At 51.5% G+C, this 26435-nt stretch overlaps 2 protein-coding genes across 6 annotated transcripts in view; both read right to left on the bottom strand.

Moving 5' to 3' along the window:
- Positions 1-1411: 1411 nt before the first annotated feature.
- Selplg (selectin P ligand) lies at positions 1412-13087 on the bottom strand. 4 transcript variants are annotated; one of them, XM_060382591.1, is made up of 4 exons: positions 12937-13058; positions 6077-6201; positions 4789-5070; positions 1412-3410 (listed from the first exon to the last, which is right to left on the bottom strand). In XM_060382591.1, exon 4 carries the CDS (start codon positions 3403-3405, stop codon positions 2149-2151), a length of 1257 nt encoding a protein of 418 aa, XP_060238574.1. In that variant the 5' UTR covers positions 3406-3410; positions 4789-5070; positions 6077-6201; positions 12937-13058; the 3' UTR covers positions 1412-2148. The 4 variants fall into 4 exon arrangements, with proteins under 4 accessions (XP_060238574.1, XP_021501720.1, XP_060238575.1 ...); XM_021646045.2 differs by lacking the exon at positions 6077-6201 and having other exon boundaries at positions 12937-13077; XM_060382592.1 differs by lacking the exon at positions 4789-5070 and having other exon boundaries at positions 12937-13059.
- Positions 13088-23720: 10633 nt separating this feature from the next.
- Positions 23721-26435, bottom strand: part of Coro1c (coronin 1C) — a 75259-nt gene continuing 72544 nt past the window's right edge. For both annotated transcript variants that reach the window (XM_021646054.2, XM_021646055.2), the window contains exon 11: positions 23721-25817. In XM_021646054.2, the coding sequence (XP_021501729.1) occupies positions 25698-25817 (120 nt within the window). In that variant the 3' untranslated portion in view covers positions 23721-25697. The remainder of the gene's footprint in view (positions 25818-26435) is intronic.

Raw genomic sequence — 26435 nt, 5'->3', positions numbered from 1 at the left:
GCTTTACCCACTGAGCCAGCTCCTCATAAGAGAGCACAGTGATGCCATCATTTGCCACACGTATCCTGTGCCTTAGAGAACAAACGTGGGAAGTCTCAGCAGAGGTGATGTGGACATCCAGCCTAAATACTCACCATCTTAGCCTTAAAGTAATCGACCAGTCCCCAACTCATCAGAGAGCAGTGACAGCTGGAAGGTGACTGGTGTCACGGGCCCTTCCAGTGTGTGTGAAGATGCTGGCAGAGATGAGCACCTCTAGGGAAGGAGAGGTTTCTGGACAGGAGCATATGGGCACCAAGAGGCATATGTGTCTGAGAGCTGAGGGACAACCTCCTTCGGCCCAGCTTGGTAAGGGTGTACTCAATAAAGCTCTCTGAGTTGTTTGCTTAGTCTTGTTTGTTTGCTAGGTGTGAATGTGGGTGGCAGAGGACGATTTTTGGGAGTCAGTTTTCTGCTTCCACCAGGTAGGCCCCGGTGGAGCTTGGGTCGTCAGGCTTGGCAGCAAGCGCCTTTACCCACTGAGCCATCCAGCCACACCCAGTTCTGGTTTTCTTTGAGACGGGGTCTCATGTAGCCCACGCTGGTCTCAAACTTGCTGTGTGGCCAAGGATGGTTGTTGTTGTAAATAAAAAAAATGAGTTGTGGGCTATCTAATGCTATTTATTATTAGCCCTATAATTGTTGTGGCTGTATTATTTAACCCGCTATCAAATAATAAGACACAGATACTTGTTAGATTTTTATAATTGCCTGTTTACCTTGGGCTGGGCGCGTATTTCACCTACACTATGTCGATAACCTGACCATCCACCTCCCAGCCCTCATTCAATGCCATCCTCCTTAACCATCTGCATCTGGGCTGTCTTCCATCCATAATCGTATGACACTTGCTTTATTCTTCATCTGGGCCTTTTAACGCCATTATTGAAGCCCTTCCTCCCAGCCCACATGGTTTCTTCTCCTCGCTAACCCAGGTGGCGTCCCCCTTCCTCCTCTCTTCCTGGCCGTCTCTTTCCCGTGATTCTCTTGAACCCAAAGCCTGGGAAGCTTAGCCATCCTCCCCATTCTGCCCTGCCCGGATTTTAGACCTTTAATCAACCAATCAGGTGTAATGTCTTAGGCAGGTTTACTCAACAAGGGCAGGTGTATCTGGGCAGTCACCAGATCCTGAGCGCCAGCACTAAAGTACAAACATCAGAACAACCTCCGACAGAGGGCCTTGACCTCTCTAGTTCTGGGATCATAGGTGTGAGCTACCCCATCCAGCTGAAGCCCTCAGTTTCCCCCTTGCAGTTGCCCACGGATGTACTAAAAGTCTCTATTGTCTAAGAGCGACATAGACATTGGTCTAAGAGCCCTTCGGGAAAACTGCCTGGGAACGGCAGCCTGGGCACATGCAGGACTCAGCCACCATTTGGAACTGACATTTATTGAGGGCCTGTGCCATGCAAGGCCACAGTGTGACCAGGCAGAAGCTCATGGGTTCACACAGACCCAAATGAAGGACTACGCTTCCACACCAGGTGCCTGGGAAAGCCGAGCTGCTCCTCACTGGGTAGAGGTTCAGACATGGCCTTGGGGAAATGCTGCTCTCTGGCAGACCCCTCAGTGCACCTTTCTCTTTTCTTCTTCCTTTTTTTTTTTTTTTTTTTTTTTTTTTTTTTTCTGAGGCAGGGTTTCTCTGTTTACCTTGGCTGTCCTGGACTCGCTTTGTAGACCAGGCTGGCCTTGAACTCACAGAGATCTGCCTGCCTCTGCCTCCCAGAGTACTGGGATTACAGGTGGCTTAGAAAGATCCTCCCCCTCGGCCCCCCCCAAACAAGCAACCATGAGAATGGCTTTGGGAGTGGGGTAAGGGAACTCCACCCTGAGGACAGGACTCCAGCCACCCTGCAGGAAGGCTCCAGGCAGTGGAAGGCACTGGGGAGGGGGATTCCAGACAAAACAGAGGACAGGTGGAGCGTGGTTACTCTAATTGTCCTGGGTGTGGAGGTCACCAGACCCCATGAATGAAGCAGTAACCGAAGGACCTTGGGGGCTCGGGGAGCCCTGATTGGTCTGAGGTCTCTTCCCTGAAGACCCCTGTGGATGGGTTTCACCCAGGAAGCCCAGATCTGTGGCCTTGGTGGGATGGGCATGGAGGGTTGGCTAAGGGAGGAAGCTGTGCAGGGTGAGGTCATCACCATCCCTGGCCTCACCCGGCTCTGTCTTCAGGTCCTGGGCCTTGGACAGGCCCCCATTGGCCGTGACAGGGGCCCCTTCGCCCCCCTCAGGCAGCAGGGATGAGATGCAGATCATCTCCGTGGGGGAGTAGTTCCGCACTGGGTACGTGTGGTTCTTTCGGGACAGGCGGACCGCCAGCACCACCGTGCACACGAGGAAGATGGTAGCCAGGGAAGCTAAGATGAGGATGGCCAGCAGGCATTGCCTCACGGGGATGAGGTCCGAGGTCCCTGGCGGGGTGGGGACCAGAGAACTCGAAGGGGTCACGATCAGACCTTTCTTCAGGCCGGTGTCAGGGAAGTGGCCAGTGGACACATTATTGTCACTGTGAGTCACGGATGAGCCAAGGAAGTTGATAGAGTCATTAGACTCTGTGGCTGTGGTGTTGGTGGCAATGGGCTGTGCAGAAGGGGCTTCTGTAGCTGTGGACTTTGCAAACAGGCTTTCTATAACCTGATTCCTGGGAAGCTCCGAGGTCTCTGCCTCCATGGGTGCTGGGTGTGAGGTCTCTGCCTCTATAGGTGCTGGGTGTGAGGTCTCTGCCTCCATGGGTGCTGGGTGTGAGGTCTCTGCCTCCATGGGTGCTGGGTATGAGGTCTCTGCCTCCATGGGTGCTGGGTGTGAGGTCTCTGCCTCCGTGGGTGCTGGCTGTGAGGTCTCTGCCTCCCTGGGTGCTGGCTGTGAGGTCTCTGCCTCTGTGGGTGCTGGCTGTGGGGTCTCTGCCTCCCTGGGTGCTGGCTGTGAGGTCTCTGCCTCCATCGGTGCTGGCCTGGTCACGTACACTGTGGTTGGCCTCCACTGTGTGTGAGATTCTGTGCTCAGCATCCCAACAATCGGACCTCCTGCGTCTGGGCCAGCAAGGTGGGTGGTGGCAATGTTCGAAGTGGCTGGTTCAGAGGTTCCAGCCCCCTTGGACTCCCTCTGCTCTAGCATGGCCATGGTGGTCAGAGGCTCAGGGTGAGCAGCCACAGTGCTGGTGATGTTTATAAATTCTGGGGGGTCTGTGTTTTCTTCATGATAGTCATCTGAATCCTCAAAACCATCATCTGCATCCACCTGTCTCCGTTCCCGGAGATGGCCTGGGTCTGAGGCTTCCTTGGTTTCATGCTCCCGGGTGTCCCAAAGCTGAAGGCTGTTGCCAGGGCCCAAGATGGTCAGGAGCAGAAGGAAGTGTGGAAGCATGGTACCTGGGGAAACAGGGGCAAGAGAAGTCAGGATGGTGTCAGCCTCTGCCCGCTGAGGGCCTCACAGGCAGACTGCTGGTCTGGGGCAGGTACTCTGGAGGTGGGACTCTGGGCTGGAAGGGTCCCTTGGGCTTTACCCCCACAAATAACACCATCTAACTGTCAGGGTTCATTAACCTCCCTAGCCTTTTGGGGTTATATTTTGTTTTTCTTTGTTTCCCCACACATTTTATTTACTTTCAAATTTTATTTACTCTTTTTTTCTATTTTTGAGGCTCACCATAGCCTGTCCTCAAACTAATGATCCTCCTGCCTCAATCTCCTGAGTGCTGAGATTACAGGTATAAGCTGCCATGATCAGTGACTGAATACATATTTTTTATCTATTCTTTATTTTTTGTGTGTGTGTTTTGCCTGCTTTGGTGTCTGTGTGCCACGTGTATACAGTGTCTGAGAAGGATATTGGGTCTTCTGGAACTGGAGATATAGTTGTTTGCTGCCTTGTGGGTGCTGGGAATCAAACCCTGGTCCTCTGGATGAGCAGTCAAGTACTGAGCCGTCTCTCTAGCCCTAGACTATTGTGTTTCTACTAGGCTCATGACTACAATCCCGGCATTGAGATCCTGAGGCGAAGGAGTGGCAAATTTACAGTAGGCGGAGCCACATACTGAGATCAAGGCCAAGATGCATCACTTAGTGAGATTCTGTTTCAAAAAAAAAATTAAGTGAGGAGAAGAGGGTGGGGAAACTTTGTCAGGATGAAGAAAGAAAGAAAGAAAGAAAGAAAGAAAGAAAGAAAGAAAGGAAAAGGAAAGAAAGAAGCATGAAGGGTTTGGGCATGGAGGCACATTCCTGAAGTCACAACACCTGGGGGGCAGAAACAAAGAGGGTCAGGAGGTCAAGGTCATCCTCATCTACATAGTAAGTTTGAGGCCAACCTGGGCTACATGAAATCCTGTTTCAAATTCCTCCCCCAAAGAAAGTAGGGGCTGTGACTCTGTGACTCAGGTTAGAGAGCCTACTGGGCATGAGCGAGGCCCTAGGTCCACTCCCCAAACCTGAAAATAGGAAATAGGAAAATGAGTGGGGGCACGGTGGTACACCTTTTATCCCAACTCTCTGGAGGCAGAGGTAGGCCACTGCATGCTCCTGGTGCACAGACATACATGCATAAAATTTACATATACATAACATTTTTAAAAAGCTGGGAGCAGTGGCACACCCCTGTAATCCCAGCACTCAGAGAGGAAGAGGCGGGCAGATCTCTGTGAGTTTGAGGCCAGTCTGGTCTACAAAGTGAGGTCAAGGATACACAGAGAAACCCTGTCTTGGAAAAAACAAAAAAAGAAGAGGGCATCAGATGCCCTGGCACTGGACTTACAGGTGGTTGTGAATCACCCTGCAGGTGCTCGGAACTGAACCCGGGTCCTCTGCAAGAGCAGACAGGGCTCTCAATGGCTGAGCCTTCTCTCCAGACCTCAGCATTCACTTTTCGATGTTAGTTCTCCCTAATGTCTGGGTTTTGTTTGTGCTTTATTTCTCCTGTATGTTCTCTCCTGTGGGTCCAGGGATTCAAACTCAGGTCATCCGGCTTGGCAGCAGACGCCTTCACCAGCTGAGCCGTCTCACCACCCTTTAGTGTCTGTTTTAGCGACAGCGGTGTCTGAGAACAAGTTGTAAAGAGACCAGCTAGCGTCACACTCACTATACAGCGGCTGAGCAGAAGAGCCCACCCCCCAGCCCCACCCCCACCCCATCTCTCTGTCCCCTGCCTGCAACTCACAATCTTTGCCAGTCCTCCAGAGGGTTTGGAGGGTCTTGTCTCTTTTTTAAAAAAGATATATTTGAGTGGAACAAGGACGACACCAATAGACATGCCAAAGTAGATGGGGAAAAACCGCCTACACAAGGCAGCTAAGGATGTGGACACGGGGAGAAATAGCCCTCCCCAGGAAAGAGCACGCTGGCCGATTCCCCACTCCCAAACGGTCATCCCCAAAGACACACACACACACACACACACACACACACGCAAGTAACACTACACAGACCGAGCAGGCGACATTTAGGAGTAAATGTATGTACACATACATATATGCACGTAACAGCAATGAATGAAAACAGAGGCTCTGGATTTGAAAGAGAGCAAGGAGGGGTGTGTGGGAAGGCTTGGAGGGGGGAAAGGGAAAGGGGAAGTGATATAATTATAATCTCAAAAATAAAAACCTTTTAAAAAGTTTTTAAAGTATTTTAAATTATTCCTATGATGCGCTTGTACAGTAGGGATATGTGTACCTAAGCACAGGTGCCTGTGTGGGCTAGAGGCACCAGGACCCTGGAGTTGGAGTTATAGGCGGTTGTGAGCTGCCAGACGTGGGTGCTGGGCACTGAACTCAGGTCATTTGGCAGAACAGCACATGCTCCAAACCACTGACCCATCTCTCTTCTTAATTCATCTTCTTCTCAGCATCCCTCCTTAGTTCTGTTCCCTTTGTGTCCCTGTGTGGACAATGGGGATGAAAAGACCCACTTCAAAGGTACGGTGAGGCTGTCATGAGAGCCATGCCCTGGCAAGCTCTCAGCCAAGGTCAGTCAACTTATCCTGTAAGTCCCTCGGGGCCCAGAGCCACCAACAGCAATGCAAGTTCAGTGTCCAGGAGGAATCTCACCTCTGAGGGAGCTCAGCTTCCAGACTTGTCTCCGGATGGGATCACTGTCCTCCTGACAAGGGAGCCCCTTTCCTTTAGGGTGTCATTTCCCTGTCCCCTCACTTCCTCCTGGCACTGGCCAGTACCTACAGAAGTCAGAGCCCAGCTGTTAGAAAGGCTGTGGTAAGTGGCAGGGTCTGGGTGCCTGTGGGAGCCCAGCACATAGTATCCTTTAGAGTACCCCGACCCTCCAGCCCCTCCAACGCCGTCTCTGCAGCCAATGGCATCCGCACCTGTCATTTCCTGTGTCATTTCCTCCCTGATCCTTCACTCGGAGCGATTGACAGGAGGGAGGGACAGGATGACGCTAACCCGTGGACTCCTCTCTGCTATGCTCAGTCTGACCACTTTGACAGGTTAGGTAGAAGAATCACATTGAGTACCTCGGAGCACATCTTTATGGGCCTTTTGTCTTTAGTTTTTGTTGTTTTGAGACAGGGTTTCTCTTTGTAGCCCTGGCTGTCCTGGACTCATTTTGTAGACCAGGCTGGCCTCGAACTCACAGAGATCTGCCTGCCTCTGCCTCCCAAGTGCTGGGATTGAAGGCGGGCACCATAATGCCCAGCTTGATCACATCTTCTTTAAAAAAAAAAAAAAAAGGTGAAAACAAACTTTGTGGTACCTGCATGGACATTTACCTCCATTACAGAGGTGGGAACAGGGTCAGAGACACTGAACAGCTTGCCCAGAGACTCCTAGGAGGGAGTGGCCCAGTCCAGACCAGAGGAGGCTTTCCAGAGAACACAGCCCTAGAGAAGGAGCAGAGACGCTGGCGGAGGGCTCAGCTCAGGCCTGTGGGCCTGGTTGGGATCTTGAATCCTGGGGAAAGAGTTCCCCTCCCCCATTATTCAGAAACCACAAACCACGAAGATGCTAGAAAGGGCGGACAGACTGTGGTGTAGAGCGGGCGGGGGTTTCAAAGGCTGCATCTCAGAAGCTCTTCGACCTCTGGCACTTGCCTCTCTGAGCAGGGTTCCTCCTTAGGGGAGGAATACAGGGCCCCGCCTCGGCCCCACTCTCCTGTGGGGAAGGGCAAGGCAGGAAAAAGCCACAGGTGCCGAGGTACAAGTCATCCTTCCGCCACCAACAGCAACAGCGCACACTCACTAACGCCCCTTGGTTCCTGGAAGGCACAGACTCAACCACTTCCTGAAAGAAGGGGGTGGGGACCACTACCGAGGCTAGCCTGGCAGTTCCTGCGGGCAAAGGCAGCTTGGAGGGGCTGAGAGTCTGAGGGTCAGGAGCCCTAAAGGACTCTCTCCATAAGCAGCCCTCTGTCCTACTCACAATCCCCTGCGCATGCGCGCAGGCAGCCTGGGGGTGAAGATGGGCCTGGGCGAGTCCCACATGAAGCCCACAGCAGCTGTGTGACTCCGAGGACCCTCGCTAATCCTCGGCTGCCCCATATGTAAAATCAGTGACATTGTTCCAAAGATGGCCTGTGGATGGTCCTTGATGTTGGCTTCTGAAGAGACGGAGAGGGGACACTTTCTGTGGGGAAGCAGGGAGGCCTCAGACTCTGGGGGCCATGGAGATGAACATTGTTGCCACTGCTGGGGAACAGAGCGCCCTTCCCTGCTGTGGGAAGCTGCAGGGCGGAGGCTCCTGGCAGCTCAGCTACTGGGAGGATCTGTGCAGCCCAGGAGTTTGAGACCAGCCTGGACAATGCAGCAGGACCCTGTCTCACATAAATAAATACATAAGTAAAGACAACAATTAAGCTAATTTCTTTTTTAAAAATATGGCCAGCCTTGCAGACACATAGCTGTAATCCCAGCGCTTGGGAGATGGAGGCAGGAAGAACCCAAATACAGGTGTAAAAGTAGATAAATAAAGCAAGAGCTGGGATGTGCCTCCCTGGCTGGGGGTGCGCCTCAGTGGTAGGACACTTGCTCGGCACAGGAAAAGAAAGAGATGGGTCCCCTGGGAGAGCCCAAATCTCCTTGCCTGGGCCAGTCCAGAGCGACCAGTTTGCCCCGGAAGTCGTACATCACAGAAATCCCTCAGTCTGTGACTAACCCAGGCCACTGGCCACTCCGGCCAGCCCCTGCCGTCAGTATCCCTCTCCACAGCCCTGGAGCATCGCAGCCTGGAGGATGTGTCCTCGGCAAGGATGGAACCAGCGGCTCCAGCGGGAGTCCTCCCACCAGGTGCTCCGCTGGGGACCTTTCCTGGGATCCACCTGTACTCTGCAGTGAAAGTGACTCTTGCCAAGCCTCCGTCACACCTGACTGTGGATGGGATCTTCTCTGGACGAAACCCCCACCTGCTCCCAGGGAAGCACCAGGTCTCAGGGACCCCGTGATACGGATGAGGAAAGCAAGCCTTGGAGGGATGGCTCACCCCACCTCTCCTCAGATGACAGGAAAACAAGAGTGGGGCTGGGCCCGGCTCCAAATAGGTGATGAGAGCCACATCCGATCTGTCTTGGTGCTTGCCTGTTTCCTATCCTTCACCCCAAACGAGTAGCTACCTACCCTAACCCCCGGGATTTATAAAGGACAGGCTTCTAGGGGTCTCATTCCTCCATGACACTAGGACCCTCCCCCCTTGAGTCCCTGCACATCATCTCAGAGTCTCAGACTCCAAGGGAGGCAAAGCCTAGACCAGCAACCAGGGCAGACTGAGGCACAGGCACCCCAGGTCCCATGAGGGGTCACTATCCCGATGGACAGGACAGAGCTTGGAGAGTCAGCTCAAACAGCCCATCACAGTTCTGTGTCAACTCAAGCCACCTGTGTGAGCCCTGGCTATTCCATCTGCAGCAGAGTGGTGCCTCAGATCAGCACAGGGCTTAGTCCCTGCACAGCCATGGCAGCACGAGCTGTGAGAAATACAGCACACTGGACCAGACAAACATTACAGAGTGGCCGGGCCCACCTAAAATGTTCAGGGAACGCTCACCCTGGCCTGCAGCTGAGCGGCAGTGTCCAGCACAAGCCTCTAGCGGGTAAGACTCCATAGCCCAGGCTAGGTCAAACTCAAAACCCAAAGTGTGGGTTCTCCAGAATGGCTGTCACTCTCGTATGACCAAGAGGGTAAAGCATCACAAATCATGACATTGCAGAGATCAGTGTGTGCAGGGGCAAGAGAACCCACTCCTCGTGGGAATGCGGAGGGTGAGTGAGGGGTGGTTCTCCAGGGGTGTTGAGCAGTAAATGTTCAATAAGAGCTAGTTCTCATCATCATAATTTTAAAACAGGGTTTCACTAAGTGGCCCTGGCTAGTCTGGAAAATCATTGTATAGACCAGGCTGGTCTTGAACTCACAGAGATCCAAGGGCCTCTGCCTCATAAGTGCTGTTACTAAAATCACGCATGGCTCATTGTCACAATCTTCAATTTTGCATTTAGGGCAAGGAGCTCCCTGTTAACCACTGCCCTGTCCTGGGAAATCCCCAGTCTTGGGGCAGGCTGTGACTGGCTTTTGGCTTCCTTAGAGACTGAGGTCCCAGAAGTTGGTCTCTGTGGCAGGACCTGGATGACACCCTCAGTCTCAGCCTCCTCGGGCTGATGAGTCATATGTACCAAGTGCGGCCCGTGTGCCGGGCACCGCCCTAGGAGCTATCTGAATCCTTGGCTCATCCTGTTAGGAGATGAGAACCATCCTTCTGAGGTCCACTGGGCTCCTGGAGTCGCACACCTAGAGCCCTGCCTGGGGCCAGGTAGCCAGGAGCAGCAACTCGAGGCCGGGCAATCCCTCTGCAGAGCCCATGTAAGCCCACATCAGCCTTTCAGATCATTTCCGGTTTGGCCCAGCATCTTCCGTGCTGTAAACCTTCCGAAGCTAGTTTCTTAAAACTCCAGCCTGTGAGCTCCCTAAGCTCAGCATCACGGCCACCCAGGAACTGTGCCTGACGCCCAGGATCCAGCAACCGGCAGGCACACAGCTGGGAGCTTCGCACTCACCTCCCGTGACTCTTGTCCCGTAGGTTCATGGGCACTGTGGCGATCTGCCCTATGCCTACAAGCTCACGGAAGGCAGGGACTCTGTGGTCCCCAGCATCAACAGGCCTGACATCCCCAGGCAGGGGGATTCTGAACCCCCAGGACTACACAGACAAACAGACATGCTGTCTCTGGCTGGCCTCTTTGTGTTGTAGTTCTCAATTGGCACATTCCACTTTTTTTTTTTTTTTTTTGTCAACCTATGAAGGACAATTCCCATTCCCACCCCGTGAACTTTTCATCTCTTCTAAGACAGTCTCATGTAGTCCAGACTAGCCTACACTTGACTCTGTAGCCCCAAATGGCCTTGGATTACTGCGTCTTCTGCCTTTGCCTCTGCCTCCTGAGTGCTGAGATTAGAGCTGTGTGTCTGGACACTCAGGCCCTGTCATTCATTCATTTATTTCTTTTGAAACATAGTCTCACTATGTGGCCCTGGCTGACCTGGAACTTACTATGTTGACCAGACTGGCCTCAAACTCATAGAGGTCTATCTGCCTCTGTTTCCAGAAAACACCGAGATTAAAGGCATGCGTGCCCACTCCTGGTCCCTGTGAATTTTCACTACTCCCTATGTGTCTAATGTATATCCTGTGGCCCCTTGCAAGGCCACAAGCATGGTGTTAGAAAATGTGGGGGCTCCTTAACCCCAGGAACCAAGTTTGGCTTATTGGAGGCCCAGGGCATTGGCTAGATAAAATGAGGGGTGAGGCTTAGCACAAATTAATTCAAGGAGACCTTCTCTCCCTCCCCCCCCGCATTCTAAAGAGGCATGAACAGCACACAGCCCACCCAGCATCTCTCCTTCCCGTGTGTTGGCCTCTACTCCCTGCCTCCTGCTCTATGCAGCAAAGGGGATGGAGAGACCTGGTCCCCAGGAGCCCAGGGCGCTGCACCCAGAAGGCCGTGTCGCATCCTAACTCAGTGCCTTCTTGCCCTGATGCCGTATGTAGCTGCCCTTCTCCTCAGAGCCCGGTCTATCCACTTGTAAACGGCAGCGCCATCCACCAGGCGCACCCAGGTGACCCCAAAGTCCTGGGGACCCATCCCAGGTCTTCGAGAGAGCTTGGCTGGGTGGCCCTGTCCCTTCTGTTCCCCAGTTTCGGCTCTCTGGCTATTGGCCAAGCTGGTGAGGAAGGAGCCTCCCCCACAGGGTGTGGTACCGAACAGAGGCACCCAGAAGTGCCACCTCCCTAACCCTTGGCCACCGAGAGGCCAGGCCGTTGCAGATGGAACTTAGTTATGGGAAAAGGAGGTAAAATGGGGCCAGCAAAAACAAAAACCAAAAACCAAAACCCAGAGAAATGCAGGCACCAGGAGCGCATCTCCACCCACAGGGTGAAGGGCTAGAGGATGTGCAGGGGCAGGCAGAGCCCTTGCCAAGCTTGCAAAAGAGCCTAGGCTCCAATCCCAACCTCATCAGCAAAACCAGCACAAACCTGCAGGTGTGGGGGCTGGGCTCTGCTTGGGCCTTCAGCCCCCGCCAGTTTCCATTAGAACCCAGGTACAAATACTTAAGAACAGACTAGGGGTGAGGCCAGCCGGCAGTGTGTTCTCCCAGCACGCCTGAGCTCCAGTTTTGATTCCCAGAATCGATGAAGTGGGCATGGCAGAGGTACCTGCCTTCGATCAGGGCACTTGAGACACAGAGACACAGAACTCAAGGTTATCCTCGCTCCCTAGGAAACTTGAGGCCAGCCTTGGCTACATGAGATTGTCTCGAAACACCGAGCCCGGAGAGATGGCTCAGCGGCTAAGAGCACTGCATTGCTGCTCTTCCAGAGGACAGGGTGTGAGCTCCAGCACCCACAGGGAGGCTTAAAACCACCTTTAACTCTGGTTCCAAGGGACCCAACACCGTCTTCTGGCCTACGGGACACTATACACATGGGATGCACAGACATACATGTAATCAAAACAGGCGTAGGCGTAACACTTTTTAGAGATAAGGTCAACTTAAAAAGAATCTCCCATGAACGGAGTACTGTTTTCTCAACCTGATTTAATTAAAATAATAACAATAATAATGATGATGATGATGATGATGATGATGTCAAGGTGGGCTAGATGGCTCCGAGCACAAAAGCACAAGGAAAGCCGACATGAGTTCTGTTCCCAGAACCACAGTGGGAGAAGGGAACTGACACCCTCAAGTTACCCTCTGACCTCCATACATGCTGCATGATATGCGTGTGCCTGCTCATGCACACAAGTTCATGTGCACACACAAATAATAATGATGATGATGATGATGATGATGAAGTTTAAATGATCAAAGAAGGCTGGTATGGTGCTCCGTGCCAGTAACCCAAGCCACTAGGCCAAGGAAAGAGGCTAGCTTAGGCTACATAGAGTTCCAGGCCAGTGTAATGGGCCATGTCTAATTTGAAAGACAGACAGACAGACAGACACACACACACACACACATACACAAACACAGAGAGAGAGAGAAAGAGAGAGAGAGAGAGAGAGAGAGAGAGAGAGAGAGAGGATACCAAAGAATATTTTCATGTATTAACAACCTCAAGACAAACACTGCACTGTCCTTTTGGACCCTCCCAGACTCAGTCTCATGCACTGGTGAAAAGAAAGGGTGGGACAGTTTCTAGGGAGAGGGCCAGGGCTCCCCTGAATCTCAGTTTAGAGAGGGGAAGGCAGCAGCTGAGGTCTGGTAAGCTTACAGCAGTCAGGCATTATCAGGAGAGACCCATAGCTAAGGCTGGAGAAGCCCCAGTCTCCTCAGAGACCTTGGTTTGGAGTGTCACCGCCTCAGAAGGGCCCAGGTCCTGCCCCGTGTGCTAACAATGGGAAGACAGGCTTCTTGTCCCTTGGGGCCCCCGGCCACTCCCCATGGTTTTGCAAACCAGCACTTACCGTGTTCAGCAGAGCATGGAGCAGCTGCCTCGGGCCCAGAAATGGCTCTGCCTCAGTGACAAGGCCCCAGCCCACACTGCCAGACACTTGTGTGGTCCCAATCCGCTAACCCCCAACGGCAGGGTGTGGAAGAAGGAAGCGAGAATGCGGTTACTCAGGCGGGTCACGTGACATCCCACACCCCCTTGTTTGTGACAGCCTTGGTGACAAGTCTGATTAAAGTTGGGTGGGCAGCGTGACAGTGACAGGCTGGGCCCGATACCACTCCTGAAGATACAAGGAAGGTATGGGACCTGACAGGCCTCTGGGGGGGAAGTCAGAGAGAGGAATCACAGCTTTACTCCATGGGCGATGGAGAGGGGCAGCCAGAAAGACCTCTGCCATGGGAGGCCCAGGCCAGATGAGAAGGAGGGCAGGCCTCAGCTCCATTCAAGCTGCAGAATAGGCGGCAGAGGAGCAGGAACTGCAAAGCACCCACCTCTTAGGGCTTGTGCATAGAATAACTTTCGTTTTTTTCCTGCTCTGTGTGTGTGTGTGCACATGCATGCACATGCATGCACGTGGGTGTTCATTTGTGTGTGTGTGTGTGTGTGTGTGTGTGTGTGTGTGCACCCATGAGTGTACCCTGATTCCCCTCCACATCTCAGCTTGGCCCCAGGATCCTTTCTCCTAGGCAATATGATGCTTTTCCTCTCATGACCATGTGTGGTGGCTCTCACTTCTCATCCTGGTACTGGAGAGGCCAAGGCAGGAAGAGTGCCATGCGAGTGAGGCTAGCCTAGGCTAAGGAGTAAGACCCTGTCTTAACTACTCCATGACTAATTCAGCCATCAAGAACCCCCTGGGCAGTGAGGTCCCCAATATCCCAGTGGATTTCTTCTCCCTCATGTGTGTCTTCAGCCAACCCTACATCTCAGGGTGGACAACCAGCCTCGCTGTCATGCTGTCCCCCTGTGGGTCTTTGTGGGATGGTGAGGCCAGCCCGCAAACGGGTCAGTAGATCATTACCACACACCCCGAAGGAAACGTCACTCCAGGGTGAGCTGGGGGGGGAGAGGTGACAATACAGGTGAGAGCTGACAGCGCAGCACAGGCAAAGGCTGGAGGAGAGGCCTGCACAGCACAGATCTGGAAGTGGAGAAAGGGATTAGCCTTTGGGGTCTGCCCTGCAGTTTTGCTCAAGCCTCGTAGAGAGAAAAAGGCTATACCCTGCCTTACACGTAAGAGTACACAGACAAACCCTGCCTTGAACCAACCAACCAACCTATCAAACAAACAGAACAGAGCTGACAAGATGGCTCAGCATACAAAGGTGTTTGCTGTCAAACCCTGATAACCGGAGTTCAAGTCCTGGAATCTACCCAGTAGAGCTGAAGCCTTGAAAGTTATTCCGTCTCTCTCAAACATACCATGGTTTGAGTGAGTGTCCACGGATATGTATAAGACACAAATACACGAAATTTTAAAAAATGTTTAAAATAAAGCAGGCGAGCAAACAACAACAAACAAGACAGACAGACAGACTCAAGGCTCTGGTCAGCCAGAACAGGACCTTTCAGCCACCTTAGGAAGCTGGCGCTGGGGCCCAAGGCTGATCCTGCCTGGACAGGTCACCTGGAGCAAAAGGACTCAGATCTGGACTGTTCCGTGAACAGCATGGAGAGGAATCAGGACTGTTCTTTACCCTAGCATCGCCGGCAAGTGCTCTGCCACCCCGCTTCACCCCAGCCCACTTATGTGACGGAGACAGTGGCCCTTCAGCCCGGTCAAGGTCCATCAGGCAGGGAGACTTGCTTTCTGGAGGCGCACACAGACACGTGAGTTTTAGTTCATGCTTTCGGTGGGAGCATCAGGCCACATCTTCCTGCACCTGCCACCTGCAGGGCGGGCTCTCACAGTGAGCCGGTTTTGTGCCTCTAGGAATGACCCCCCATGGCCCTCAGGGACAGAGCAATGCTACTCGACAGGAGAGAACCTTTGGGGTAATACCCAAGTCCCACACCAGGGAAACCTGTCCCTTGGTCCCTTGGTAGAGTATGACAAAGCACTACAAATTTTATTCATGCTCGTTAAAGCAAATCTGAAAGGAGGCAGATCTAAGGACCATGAACTGACAGACAGGTGGTCACGGACAGACAGGCCCTGCTTGATTTGCAAACAGACACAAGCACAGCTTTAACGTTTCTTGGAGATACTTAAAGACTCAAGCGATCAGAAGCAGCCAGTACAGTCTCCCAAACCAATCAGATCTTTGCTTTCCTTTTGTGTCTCCCAAGTGCCCTTTGAGGGCTCGTGAACCTTCCTAGCTTTAAACTTCTTATTTATTACTTTTTAGTGTGTGTGTGTGTGTGTGTGTGTGTGTGTGTGTGTACAGGTCAGAGGACAGCTTTCTAGAGTCCTCTGGGTCCTAGGGTTTGAACTCAGGCTGTGAGGCTTGTTGGCAAACGCCTCTAGCCATCTTCTCAAGCCTGGAGCTTCACGATTTACGAATCATCGTTTAAATAAACCTTCCGGACATGTTTCCTTATGTCTCCGTCTACCTTTTCACGCACTTGCCGGCTAGTGGGCAGTCAAAGTGTCCAGGCATCACTGTCACCAGTCACGCATGCTGACAAGCACTCTCCCTCCCAGGCCTTCGGCTGAGGTAGGGCCTTGCTAAATTCCCAAGGCTGGCTTTGAACTCACTCTGCGGCCCTGACAATCCTGGAACTCATGATCCTACTGCCCACGAAAGTAGGACTGCAGGCCTGTGCCACCAGCCTCTGTTCTGCTTCTTAGAAATGGAGCCTGGAAAGATTCAAAACCCCTCCTAGACCGCAGCAATGGCCATTTGCATAAGAGATTTGAGGAGCTGGGTGTGGTAGCATGTGCTTGTCATTTTAGCACTCTGCGGGCTGAAGCAGGGGGATTACAGCAAGTTCAAGTTCAGTTGGAACTACAAATGGAGACCCAGGCCAGTCAGGGTCAAGGCCAGTCAAGGCTCTGTGTCAAAAAGTGAACAAACACAGTCAGGCATGGTGGCGCACACCTTTGATCCCAGCGCTTGGGAGGCAGAGGCAGATGCATTTCTGTTTGAGGACAGCCTGGTCTGCGTAGTGAGTTCCAGGAGAGAAACTACATAGTGAGCCCCAACTTCAAAACAAATGAGAAAGAGGGGGAAGGGAGAGAGAGAGAGAGAGAGAGAGAGAGAGAGAGAGCAGGACACAGACCTATAAACAGCAAGCTCAGTTGCTGTGCTCGCTGAGGGCTTGACTGGATAGTGAGCTCACGTGACTGTCCCTGAGAAGCACACGGCAGCCCTTCCCTTTGCCCACCTCTACTCTTTTATATAGATTTAAAAAAAATACCCAGAATGACATCATGCTCATTTGTTTTCCTTTATTTTTTTAGGTCCTGCTGATTGAACCCAGGGCCCTGGCACGTGCTAGCCTTCTGCCACAGAAGTGTATTACCCTCAGCCCTCCGTTTACTTTAAAATTAGGAAACAGATTTTGGAGGGAGCAAGGACTTTATGGACACTCTGTATACTGACAGTTATTGCCTTCTCTTTTTCTGGGGTCCATGGGGGTCAGCTTCCTAGTGTCTGACCACTCTGTTTCTTAAACTACCAACCATGGTTCCTTTCCAAACATGGTTCCTTCCTGTGTTTCCAGACCTCTGTGGAGGACTCTCTGGAAGGGTCTGGCAGCCCATCCTGGAATTACTGGAATGAACTCCCAGAGGGCAACTCATTACCTACAAGAGGGCCTTTTCTGGAGAGGACCAGACAGTAAATCTTTACTGTTTTGTGGATCTGTTAAGTCATAACAACAGCTATGGCATGTCAACAAATGGATGCGCCATGCTCTAATAAAACTTTATTTACAAGAACAGGTGGCGGGCTAGATTTGACTCTGTGGCCTATAGCTTGTGTTCCTCTGCCTGGGGCACCTTTTTTCCCTTGTAATCAACAACTTACTCACCAACCCCTACTTCAGTGTCTGCTCAAGCCTTCTCAGATCACTGCACCCCTACCCCAGGATTTCAGAGCACCAAGTCCTGATCCTGCCCAATGTGTGCCCGTCTCCCTGGAAGCTTCGGGAGGACAGTCATGTCTCTTTTGCTCATGGCATTCCCTTGTCCTAGAACAGCACCTAGCACTAAGAAATAGTTGCTGCTCAGGTTTCCCAGGCCCTGTCCAGGGCTCTTTAACCATTATAATCGTCCCACACCATAGGTCCTATCACTGTCCTCCTTTTAGAGATGAGAAACTCCAGGCCCAGAGGACCGAAGTATCTTGCCCAGGGTCATCTGCTGAGAGGTAGCAAAACAGCATGGATACACAAGGGTCTAACCAGAGCCTGTATCTAAACTCCTCCCTTAATCCCAGCTTGCTGTGACCAGTGTGGGAGAACGCGGTGTCCCCGAGTCCCTCGAAAGTTCTGAGCTCCTGGAGTGTGGGGCGGGAATTACAATCAACAATGCTGATGGGTGCTGGAGCCCAGTGGAGGGCTAGCCTGGGAACTGAGGTCTGTTCCTCTGCCTACTGGGGAAAGCGTGCTCGTGGAGCTTAATTCCTGGTCATTGTTGACAACACCCTATCTCAAAAGTGAAACTGTGGCTTCTGCTTGGTGGACAAGTAAAAATGTGATGAGCAAACAACCCCAGTCTCCTGAGCAGTCACCCCTGCCCTGCACCCAGCCTTCCTCGTTTTAGCTGACTAGGGTAGGAAAGGCTCGCAGGCTCCTGGCCACCCTGAGTCCCAGGGACATCACCATGGCCTGCCTGGCACCTTCTGTTGCACTTTGTACCAGTCATTCTGGAGGAGGGTTGGAAGGGGAAGCTGAAACCCAGTGACTTCATTAGACAGGGAGGAAGCCTCCTTTGACCAAAGCTGGCCTGAGCGTCAACTGGACAGGCTCATGGAGGGCAGGTCCACATCCAGTCAGTAAGGGGACCTTGGAAATATCTGGGTGGGAAACACTGAGTGCCAGTACAACCTGAGCTTTAACTTTTTAAAAAATTTTTACTTTATTTTTAAAATCTTATGTGTGTATTTCCCCTGCGGGTGCTCCTGGTGCTGCCCTCAACTGCTTGACTGCCTTATCTATCTAGAGACAGTTTCACAGAAGCTGGAACTAGAGGATTCTGCTAGACTCCCTGGCCTGCATGGCCTCCTAACTCTGGACACACATCCCCCCCAACCCCACCCCAGGCATACACTGCTATGCCCAACCTTTCTATGGGGGCTGGGACCCCAAACCAGGTCCCCAAGCTTGGACATCAAGCTTCTGAATTTGAGCCATCTCCCACCTCCCAGTGGCTTTTAAAGCCACTGACTCAAAGAAACAGGCTGGACTCTCCTTAGCTTGGGAGATCGCTCCAGGCTCGGCAGCCCAGATGACCTGGGCTCAAATACACGCATGCCCTTCTCTGAAACCTCACCTTTCAGAAAGAAAAGAAATGAGTGATGAGGAGGACAGACAGGATTCTTAGCACTGGCTACTGTGCAGAAAACCTGGCTCAGTCCCAGCCCCCACATGTCTGTAACTCCAGTTTCAGGGAACCTAGTACATCCTTCTGGCCTCTGTAGATACTAGGCAAGCCTGGGGTACACAGACGTACACACAGGCAAAGCACTTGTATATTAACAAAAAATAAAATAAATCTTACAAAACTAAAACCTGGCCTGTCAGATACAGCTTTTGGCTATCTATGTATTTCCAAGATTCTCCATCTACTTGGTTGGGGGAGAGGCAAAGAGGTCATTCATGAAATAGAGTAAGAAAACCCCTGCTTTGCCCTGACAGGCCCAGCTGAGGGAGGGACTCATCCCCACTCCCAACCCCTTCCACTGCAGGGGCTTGAAGCTTTATCTGAGTCATCTGAAGGGGAAATGGCTACTGCTCCCCCCTCCACCCACCAGATTCGATTCCCTCCTTAAACAGGAACACGGCATCGGGTGTCCGCTCTCAGGCCCAGACTCTGGATGCCCACATGGGCAGCACCTGAAGCTGTCTCCGCACCAGACACTGCAGGGTAGGGCATTCCCGAAGGGGCAGGAAGTGGCCGACGATGCCTCTGCCCACACCTGAAGCTGTGATGTGTAGGGCAAAGCCAATCAAGCCGATAGGCGTTATAATCCCAGCAATGGGGAGGCAGGAAGGGCTGTGAGCCTCAGGGCATCCTGGACTACAAAGATTGTCTTAAAACAAAACCCAACCAACCAAACAACAAAACCACTACCGCCCCCCCCCCAAAAAAAAATAGCCTGCACTTGTGCCTGGCAGGGCAGACTAGACTGCACATCTCAGACCTCAAAATGGCTGCCTTTCATGCCAGCTGATGGAGACTGCCTGGACCTTGGCCACACATCCAGTCACCCTGGGTGTAGGAAAAGTCCCCTAGCCTGGGAAGCTTCAGAGGAAAGTCCCTTAAACACTCTTATGCGACTATTCCATAGACTGAGCTTTAAGAATGTGTACTTCTGGTTAGCTGGGGCAGAAGAGTCAGCCGTGGTTAACAAGAGACCAGCACCACTGACGTGGACCTTTGTTTCACTGCAACAGTAGATGCTGATCAGCTGGAGCTGAGAAACCACCGTGAGTAGAAGGAGACCATGGTCACCGAGGACTGTAAATTTGGGATTCCTTCCTCCGAGTCAGCACACAGAAGTCTGTGGTCTAGAGGTGGCTAAGGCTGCATCTGGCCAGACTTAGTCATGTGTTAGTTACCCTGGTTCTGAGTATGAAAGGGTCATGGAGAAGAGCTGAGGCTTGGCACCATGCGGCAGGGTCAGGCTCCCTGAAGACAGCCCAAGAGAGGCTGTGGATGTAGGTGCAGCCCAGCCACAGCAAAGACCCCAACATCTTGGAGATGCATATCAGTACCGTGTAAACACCACCAGCAGCAGCTGAGGTGCAGAGCTGGACTGATTCCACGAGAGCTGGACAAGCACTGATCAGGAGTGGGTCCCAGAGGTCAAGGCACTGAATATTTTACATTAGTGGATTTTGCTTTGATTTCATCACAACTGTGCTCTCGTTCCACCCTCTTGGGAGTTAAAAAGTATTTTAAACTTGTTTTGATTTGTTAGGGCCCACAGTGTTTTGGAGAGACTTTGGAATTTAACAGTCTTTGGATATTTTAGAGAGGCTTTGACTTTTGAAGGAGACCTTGGATTTTTTTTTTTTTTTTAAGTTTTAGAATGTTTATTATTTTGTGTCTGAGCATTTTGCCGTCATGTATGCTTGTGTATACTGGTGTCCACCGAGTCCAGGAAGAGGGCATGTATCCCTTGGGACTGGAGTTAAGATATGGAGCCAATACATGGGTGCTGGGAATTGACTCTTTAAGGGCACGCTCTTCACTCCTGAGCCAACTCTCCAGCTCAACTCTGGTTGGTTTAAAGAGACTTAAGTTAATATTCAAATTTTAAAGGTTGTGGGACTTTTGAAAGTTAGAATGTTTTATACTGTGGTATTAACATGCCTTCTTAGGGACAAATGAGAAAGGAAAGGTTCCAGTTGAAGAGCGTTGTGTCTAGGTCAGACTGATGAGGGCTCAACCGTGCTGGCTAGTCTTGTCAACTTGACACCAGCTAGTCATTTGGGAAAAGGGACTCTGTTGAGAAAATGGTTCCATGAGATTGTCCTATAGGCAAGACTGAGCCATTTTCATGACTGATGATTGATGTGGGAGGGTCCAGCCCACTGTGAGCGGTGTCATGGCCCAGCAGTTGGCTCTAGGGTGTAACAGAACAGAATGATGAAGCCAGTGAGCAGCACTCAATAGCCTCTGCATTCGTTTCTGCCTCTAGCTTTATGATAACTATTCTTGTTGGCCAACTTGACTTTAGTCATCTGGGCTTAATCAAAAAACCCAAATGGCAGGGCACACCTGGGAAGGATTTTTTTCTTCACTGGAGCATCATCGGAGCTGGGAAGACACATCCCTCAGGAGTCAGCAGTTGCTGGACTAGCTGGACCACAGCCTGTGAGCCACTGTTCCTCTAGAGAACCCTCATTAGGAGGTTCCTGCTGATCTGAGTTCCTACGCTGACTCCTGGATGCTGGACAGGCTGTAGGATGAAATTAGCCCTTTCCTCTCCAAGCTGGTTTTGGCCATGGTGTTTCACAAAGTAAGACATCAGGATTTTAGGTTGTAGCAAAACAGTATCTGCCACTTAGATCTGCAAGTACTTAGGAAAAATAGCCAGAACATACGGCATGTTGAAATTAAAACAACATGTTCCGTTTTTGATTGTGTATCTTTCTGTGGGTGTGTGAGGCAAAGTGTAGGTGCTGGCAGAGGCCAGAGGTGGGGGCTGCCTGATTATAGGTGTTGGAGTTAAGCCTGTTCCTCTGCCTTGGCAGTGCATGGCCTCAACTGCTGCCCCAGCTGTCCTGCCCCAGCATGTTCCAACTATTCATGGTCACTGGGATAGGACTTTCATGATTCTTCTGACTAAAGTTTTCCTTTGGGTCTCTACCCACTATTTAAAAATGTAAATAGCAGCCAGGTACACACAGCTTTGACCCCAGCACTGGGAAGGCAAAGGCAATACATCTCTGAGAGCTGGAGCCAGCCTGGTCCACAGACTGAGACCTTTCTCAAAACTAACAAATCAAACCCACCGTTCTAGTATTAAGTTTTGATTTTTTGAGACAGTGTTGCTCTGTGTAGCCCGCTGTCCTAGAACTTATTTTGTAGACTAGGCTAGCTTTGAACTCTCAATCCTCCAGAGAGCTGGGATTCAGGTGTCTTCTGCCATATCCAGCCAGTTACGTACACACACAATTAATATTATGAAGACAAAGTTGTATCCAACTGTATCTTACCTCCGTTTTTTTTCCTAAGATTTCCTTTCACATGTAATTGTGTGTCTGTAAACCAGCATATGCGCATGAGTGCAGGTGGTCTGAAAGGCCAGATGAGGACATCAGATCACCTGGAACAGGGCCACTGATGTGGGTGCCGGCAAATACACACTCCTAATTGCTGTGCCCTCCCCTCCAGCCCTAGCTATAACTCATTTTTTAAAAATGTTCCTAATTCAATGTCCTTCTTAAATGACTAAACAGCCGTAGGGTGTTCCAGGAGTGTGACCGATAACTGTGAGGCCAATTCTCGTTTCCCGGAAGTCTTCCATTGCTGTTCCACTGGTGTTTTGGAGGGATGCTCTCAGGTGATAAGTGTGGGTAGAAGCTATGAATAGTTAAGTCTGGACCCTCCTGTGGGCCTGCCTTCCGGAAAGGTGCTGTCATCCTGCACATGTAACCTCTTTGGAGGGGGCGTCTACCCTGAGCAACAAATACAGGACCCCCTCTAAATGAAAACCGTGCCCGTGATCACAACTCGTGTCTGTGACCCAGTGACAATTTCAGATTCTCTACTGCACTGGAAGGAGAAAGGGCCACTTAGAGTTAACAGATTCTTTAAGACCCAACAGAGTTTTTCTGGACACAGAGCACTAAGTGCAGGGAGGAAGTAACCTTAATAAATTCTCTCTAGACAGCGTCTGGCCGGCCGTCTGGGGACGACGCAGAAGCTCTTGGGTCTTCTGGCGAAGAGTCAAGGTGGCCAAAACCAGACAACAGGCCAGTCGTAAACAGACCACCAGGCCTCTCCCCACAGCTGGGGTCCTCAGAGAGAGGCCTGCCAACTTCCCCTCCCTGAAGGCCATAGAGAACCAGGGAGGCTCCCCCTGCTCAAGAGGAAGGACCTGGGGCGGGTCTTCCTGTCAGTTGCTCATCACATCTCAGGCACTGAGAAAGGTAAACAAGGGGGTTTCATCCCTGCAAATACTGAAATGTCATCAGGTGATGGAGCAATAAAAAAGGAGAAGTTGAAAGGGACACGGAAGACACTGAGGATCTGGGAACACAGCACCCACAGTTTCCTTTCTACCGAAAGCCCCACAGCGGGGCATGCAACCCAGTCACTCAGGAGACAGAGGCTGGAGGCGCAGGGCTGTTTATAATCACCCAGCAAGTTCAAAGATATCCTGGGGACCGGAGACCTGGTCTCTCTCTTTTTGAGGCAAGATCTATGTAGCTCTGATTGTCCTGAAACTCACTATGTAGACCAGGCTGGCCCCACCTCTGCCTCTGAGTGCTGAGATTGTAGGTGTGCACCACTCCAGGCCCTGAGCCCTTGTCATAAACAATAATAAAACAAACAACAACAACAAAAAAACCAAAGCCCAGGTCTGAGGATGTGGCCCCGCAGGAAAGGTTCTTGTTGAGCACACACAGCACCCCTGGGTTGGATCCCCGCGCCATACCAACCAGGCACGGCGGAGCACACCTGTGACCCCTGGCACTCAGGAGGTAGAGCAAACTTGACACCAACCTGGGCTATACAACAGCCTGTCTCAAAAACAAAAAACAAAACAACAAACAAAACAACCTGAAACAAACAAAGTCCAGGGAGCTCCTCATACTGGCCATGTTGTCTCTGCAAGAGGCCAAGAGGTCATCCTGGGTGTTTCTCTCCTTCCCCCAACTAGGGAAGAAACTGGGAGATGAGCTTGGCTTCAGGTCACACGGCCAACCAGGCTGCAGGCAGGATGTGCCCCTGAAGGTCTGTGACAATCTAGACCCCAGCACCAGCCTCTCTCCGAGGCTCTCTCTTTTTTTTTAATTTTATTAATTACACTTTATTACCGAGGCTTTCTTGATCATCCCGACTCCTAGTACTTACCCTCAGAGAGCACTGTCCCCGCTGCTGTGGGGGACCTGTGTTTAGCAGAGGTGTGGCTGCCTTAAGAGACAGCTGGGGTATGAAAGAAACACAGTACACGATTGTAATCAATGTCTTTTATCTTTGAAAATGGAAGCAAGTGTTTTGACAGAACACTATGGCCACTCTATAAGAGCGGATCTAGGAGCAGGTCACTGTCCTCCTCCAGCGCCACAGCTTTAAGAAGACAACGACGAGACAGAGAAAAAGAATTCATCACAATGTGTCAGGTGCCTACTCTGAGCCTGGCACACACTACGGTCGCTGGCTTCTCTTTGCTCCTTCCTCTCTCTGAACCACATTCTCTCTGGCTTCATCACCAGCTTCAAAAATTGTTACTTAATTCAACTGACCCCAAAACATTTCTGAATCTTGAGACAAAGGTCCTCAGCACACCACACTGATATAAATGCCAGTGTGCCTGTAAGTCATGCTGTTTTCTTTATATTTCATTATCCACTCCAACATTAAAAACACAAGGCAGACACACAAACTCACGAAGGTTCAGATGCCCTGACGCTGTGGAGCCAGCGACCCTGTATGGGTGGCTGATAGACTCTTTCCTTACAACAGTACCCAGTCAGTCCACGTACAGTCAGTCTACACATTCTAAGCAACTGCTGCCACACTCTGCCTCTGTCCTGATACCCTGTAGATTTGCTTGCAGCCAGCACTGTGCCCACACCAGCATGGACACACACCAAGGCCTGCCTTCCGTGATCCCTGTGACACTGTCTGGGTCATCTGCTTTCACAAATACCGCATGAGACTGTGAAGCTAGGGCTAAGTTCCAGCTGCCCTAGGTCCAGTGAGCTGCCCCACACAGCCACGGCCAGTGCTGGAGACAGCAGCCGATCTGTGTGGCGATACAGAGGGCCTGGGCACGATGAGCCACAGCCTGCCTCTGCACTCCCCTTCCTGCTTTCTTCTGAACCCTTTCCTCAGACGCAACATTCAGGAACCCTCAGGTCACATCTTGCTGAGTGACGAGGCCTGACACACAATGGACAGACAGGACTGGCTGGGCACCTGGGACAGGAGGCAGAAGAGGGAGGAAGGGAGGACAGGAGACGTGGGAAACAGAGGGCCACAGGCAGAGGCTCTGCACACAGCTCCCGGGTTCAAGCCCTGCACTACACTCACGGGCCAGGCAAGCCACTGCGGTGGACAAGGACACTCAACACACGTGCACCCTCTTGTCTTGGGCGTCCTTGTCCACAGTGCTGGAAGGGATGGTCGCGACAGAATCTGCGTAGAACAAAACTGCAGAAACACATGCTAGTTTGGGTTAGATTATAATCGCTGAAGCACAGCATCAAGAAGCTGAGTTCCATCTGTACAACCACCTGACTTCTAGGAAAGAAAGAGCAAGGACAGAGAGATGGGACATGAGCTGTTTGATCGGAGACTCAACGGAACGAGGGGTGGTGTGTGGGTCCACGAGATTTCTCAAGTCTTCCTTCTGGACGGCCAGTGGACGCCCAGGCTTGTGCTGTGAGTGAGCCAGCCTGTGTGGCTGCACTGATTGTTCTTGTGTGTGTTTATACAAAATAATCATCTCATCTTCATTTAGTTTATAAACATACACAGTGCTGTCCCTTTCAAATTAGGAGGAGAAAAAAAACAACCACACAAATACTGCAAAGTAGCAAAATACAAAGAAAAAAAGCTACTTTTGGTTTTGGCAACATTACAAAGGAAGAGACAGAGAGCAAAGGTGGCATTGGCCCCAGTCATCGAGGTGTGTGGGTAGGACACTGGGTCAGGGTGGGTTTCTTTTCTAAAATTCAGAATATCCGGCATTTCAAATGTAGTGAAGTTCAACAAGTCACTGGCCTGTCAAACATCAAAAAGCTTCCTAATAAAAAGCTCGGCTTTCATGTTTCGAACATTGGGAGAGGAACTGAGTCCTTACGGGAGTGTGGCCTACCGCTGGCTGACAGATCTGAAATGGAATGTCTCCGAATGGCAGTGCTTCCTTTTCTGCCCTCCCTGGAGCACGCCAATAAGCAGCTGCCGTCGGTGGGGCTGGGCGGGCCTCAGGCCACCATCTTTGCCAGCTGCTGCTCTAACTTTGAAATGCGCTCGTCTTGATTGCAGATTGTGTCTTTTATGGATTTGATCTCTTTTAAAATCTCATCCAACTTGGCTTCGTTTTGCTAAGAACACAAACAGAAAAAGGTGAGCAAACAACATTAAAGAAATCTATTCCCACTCTGTGAGACTCAGCATGCCACTGCCACTCTCAAAAGAGAAGGTGACAGGCAGCCCCTAGGACACAGGTCTTCCTGAGGCACCATGAAGGCTTCTGAGGCAGGAGAGTCCACAAAGAAAACACACCACCTCAGTGTGGCTCCCTGTCCTCTCCCTGCACACTGCTGGGCAAAGACACCACGAGGCGATCACAAGACAAGTCTGGACAGCATCTCATCCCTCCAGTTCACACCCCCTGTCAGGAGCAGCTTCTGTTTGTAGGGGTTTTGGGAAACTCCTTCTGGCAGAGGCTTCCCTGACCCTCATCTGCTAGGTGTCCTGAGCCCCAGTGTCTCCCACTTGAACTCATTAACTGAAAACCTTATGGCACCAAGGCCAGATGCTGGCTTTCCGGTCATGGCCCAGAGCACTAGGTCCTTCAGGCACTCTGGTCCGTGCAGTTCCCCATAGCCCTCCCTGTCCTGGACAGACGCCTGTTCTTTCCTGTGGCAGCAGTGCCCTCTGGTGGTAGGCTGGCCCACCTCCCAAGCTCTAGCCAAGGTCATCCTTACTGCTAGTCCCAC

This window comes from Meriones unguiculatus, chromosome 4 (assembly GCF_030254825.1).
Source record: "Meriones unguiculatus strain TT.TT164.6M chromosome 4, Bangor_MerUng_6.1, whole genome shotgun sequence".
Classification (NCBI taxonomy): Eukaryota; Metazoa; Chordata; class Mammalia; order Rodentia; family Muridae; genus Meriones; species Meriones unguiculatus.
Note: the sequence above shows the minus strand (reverse complement) of the source record. Positions and strands in the feature narration are given on the sequence as shown.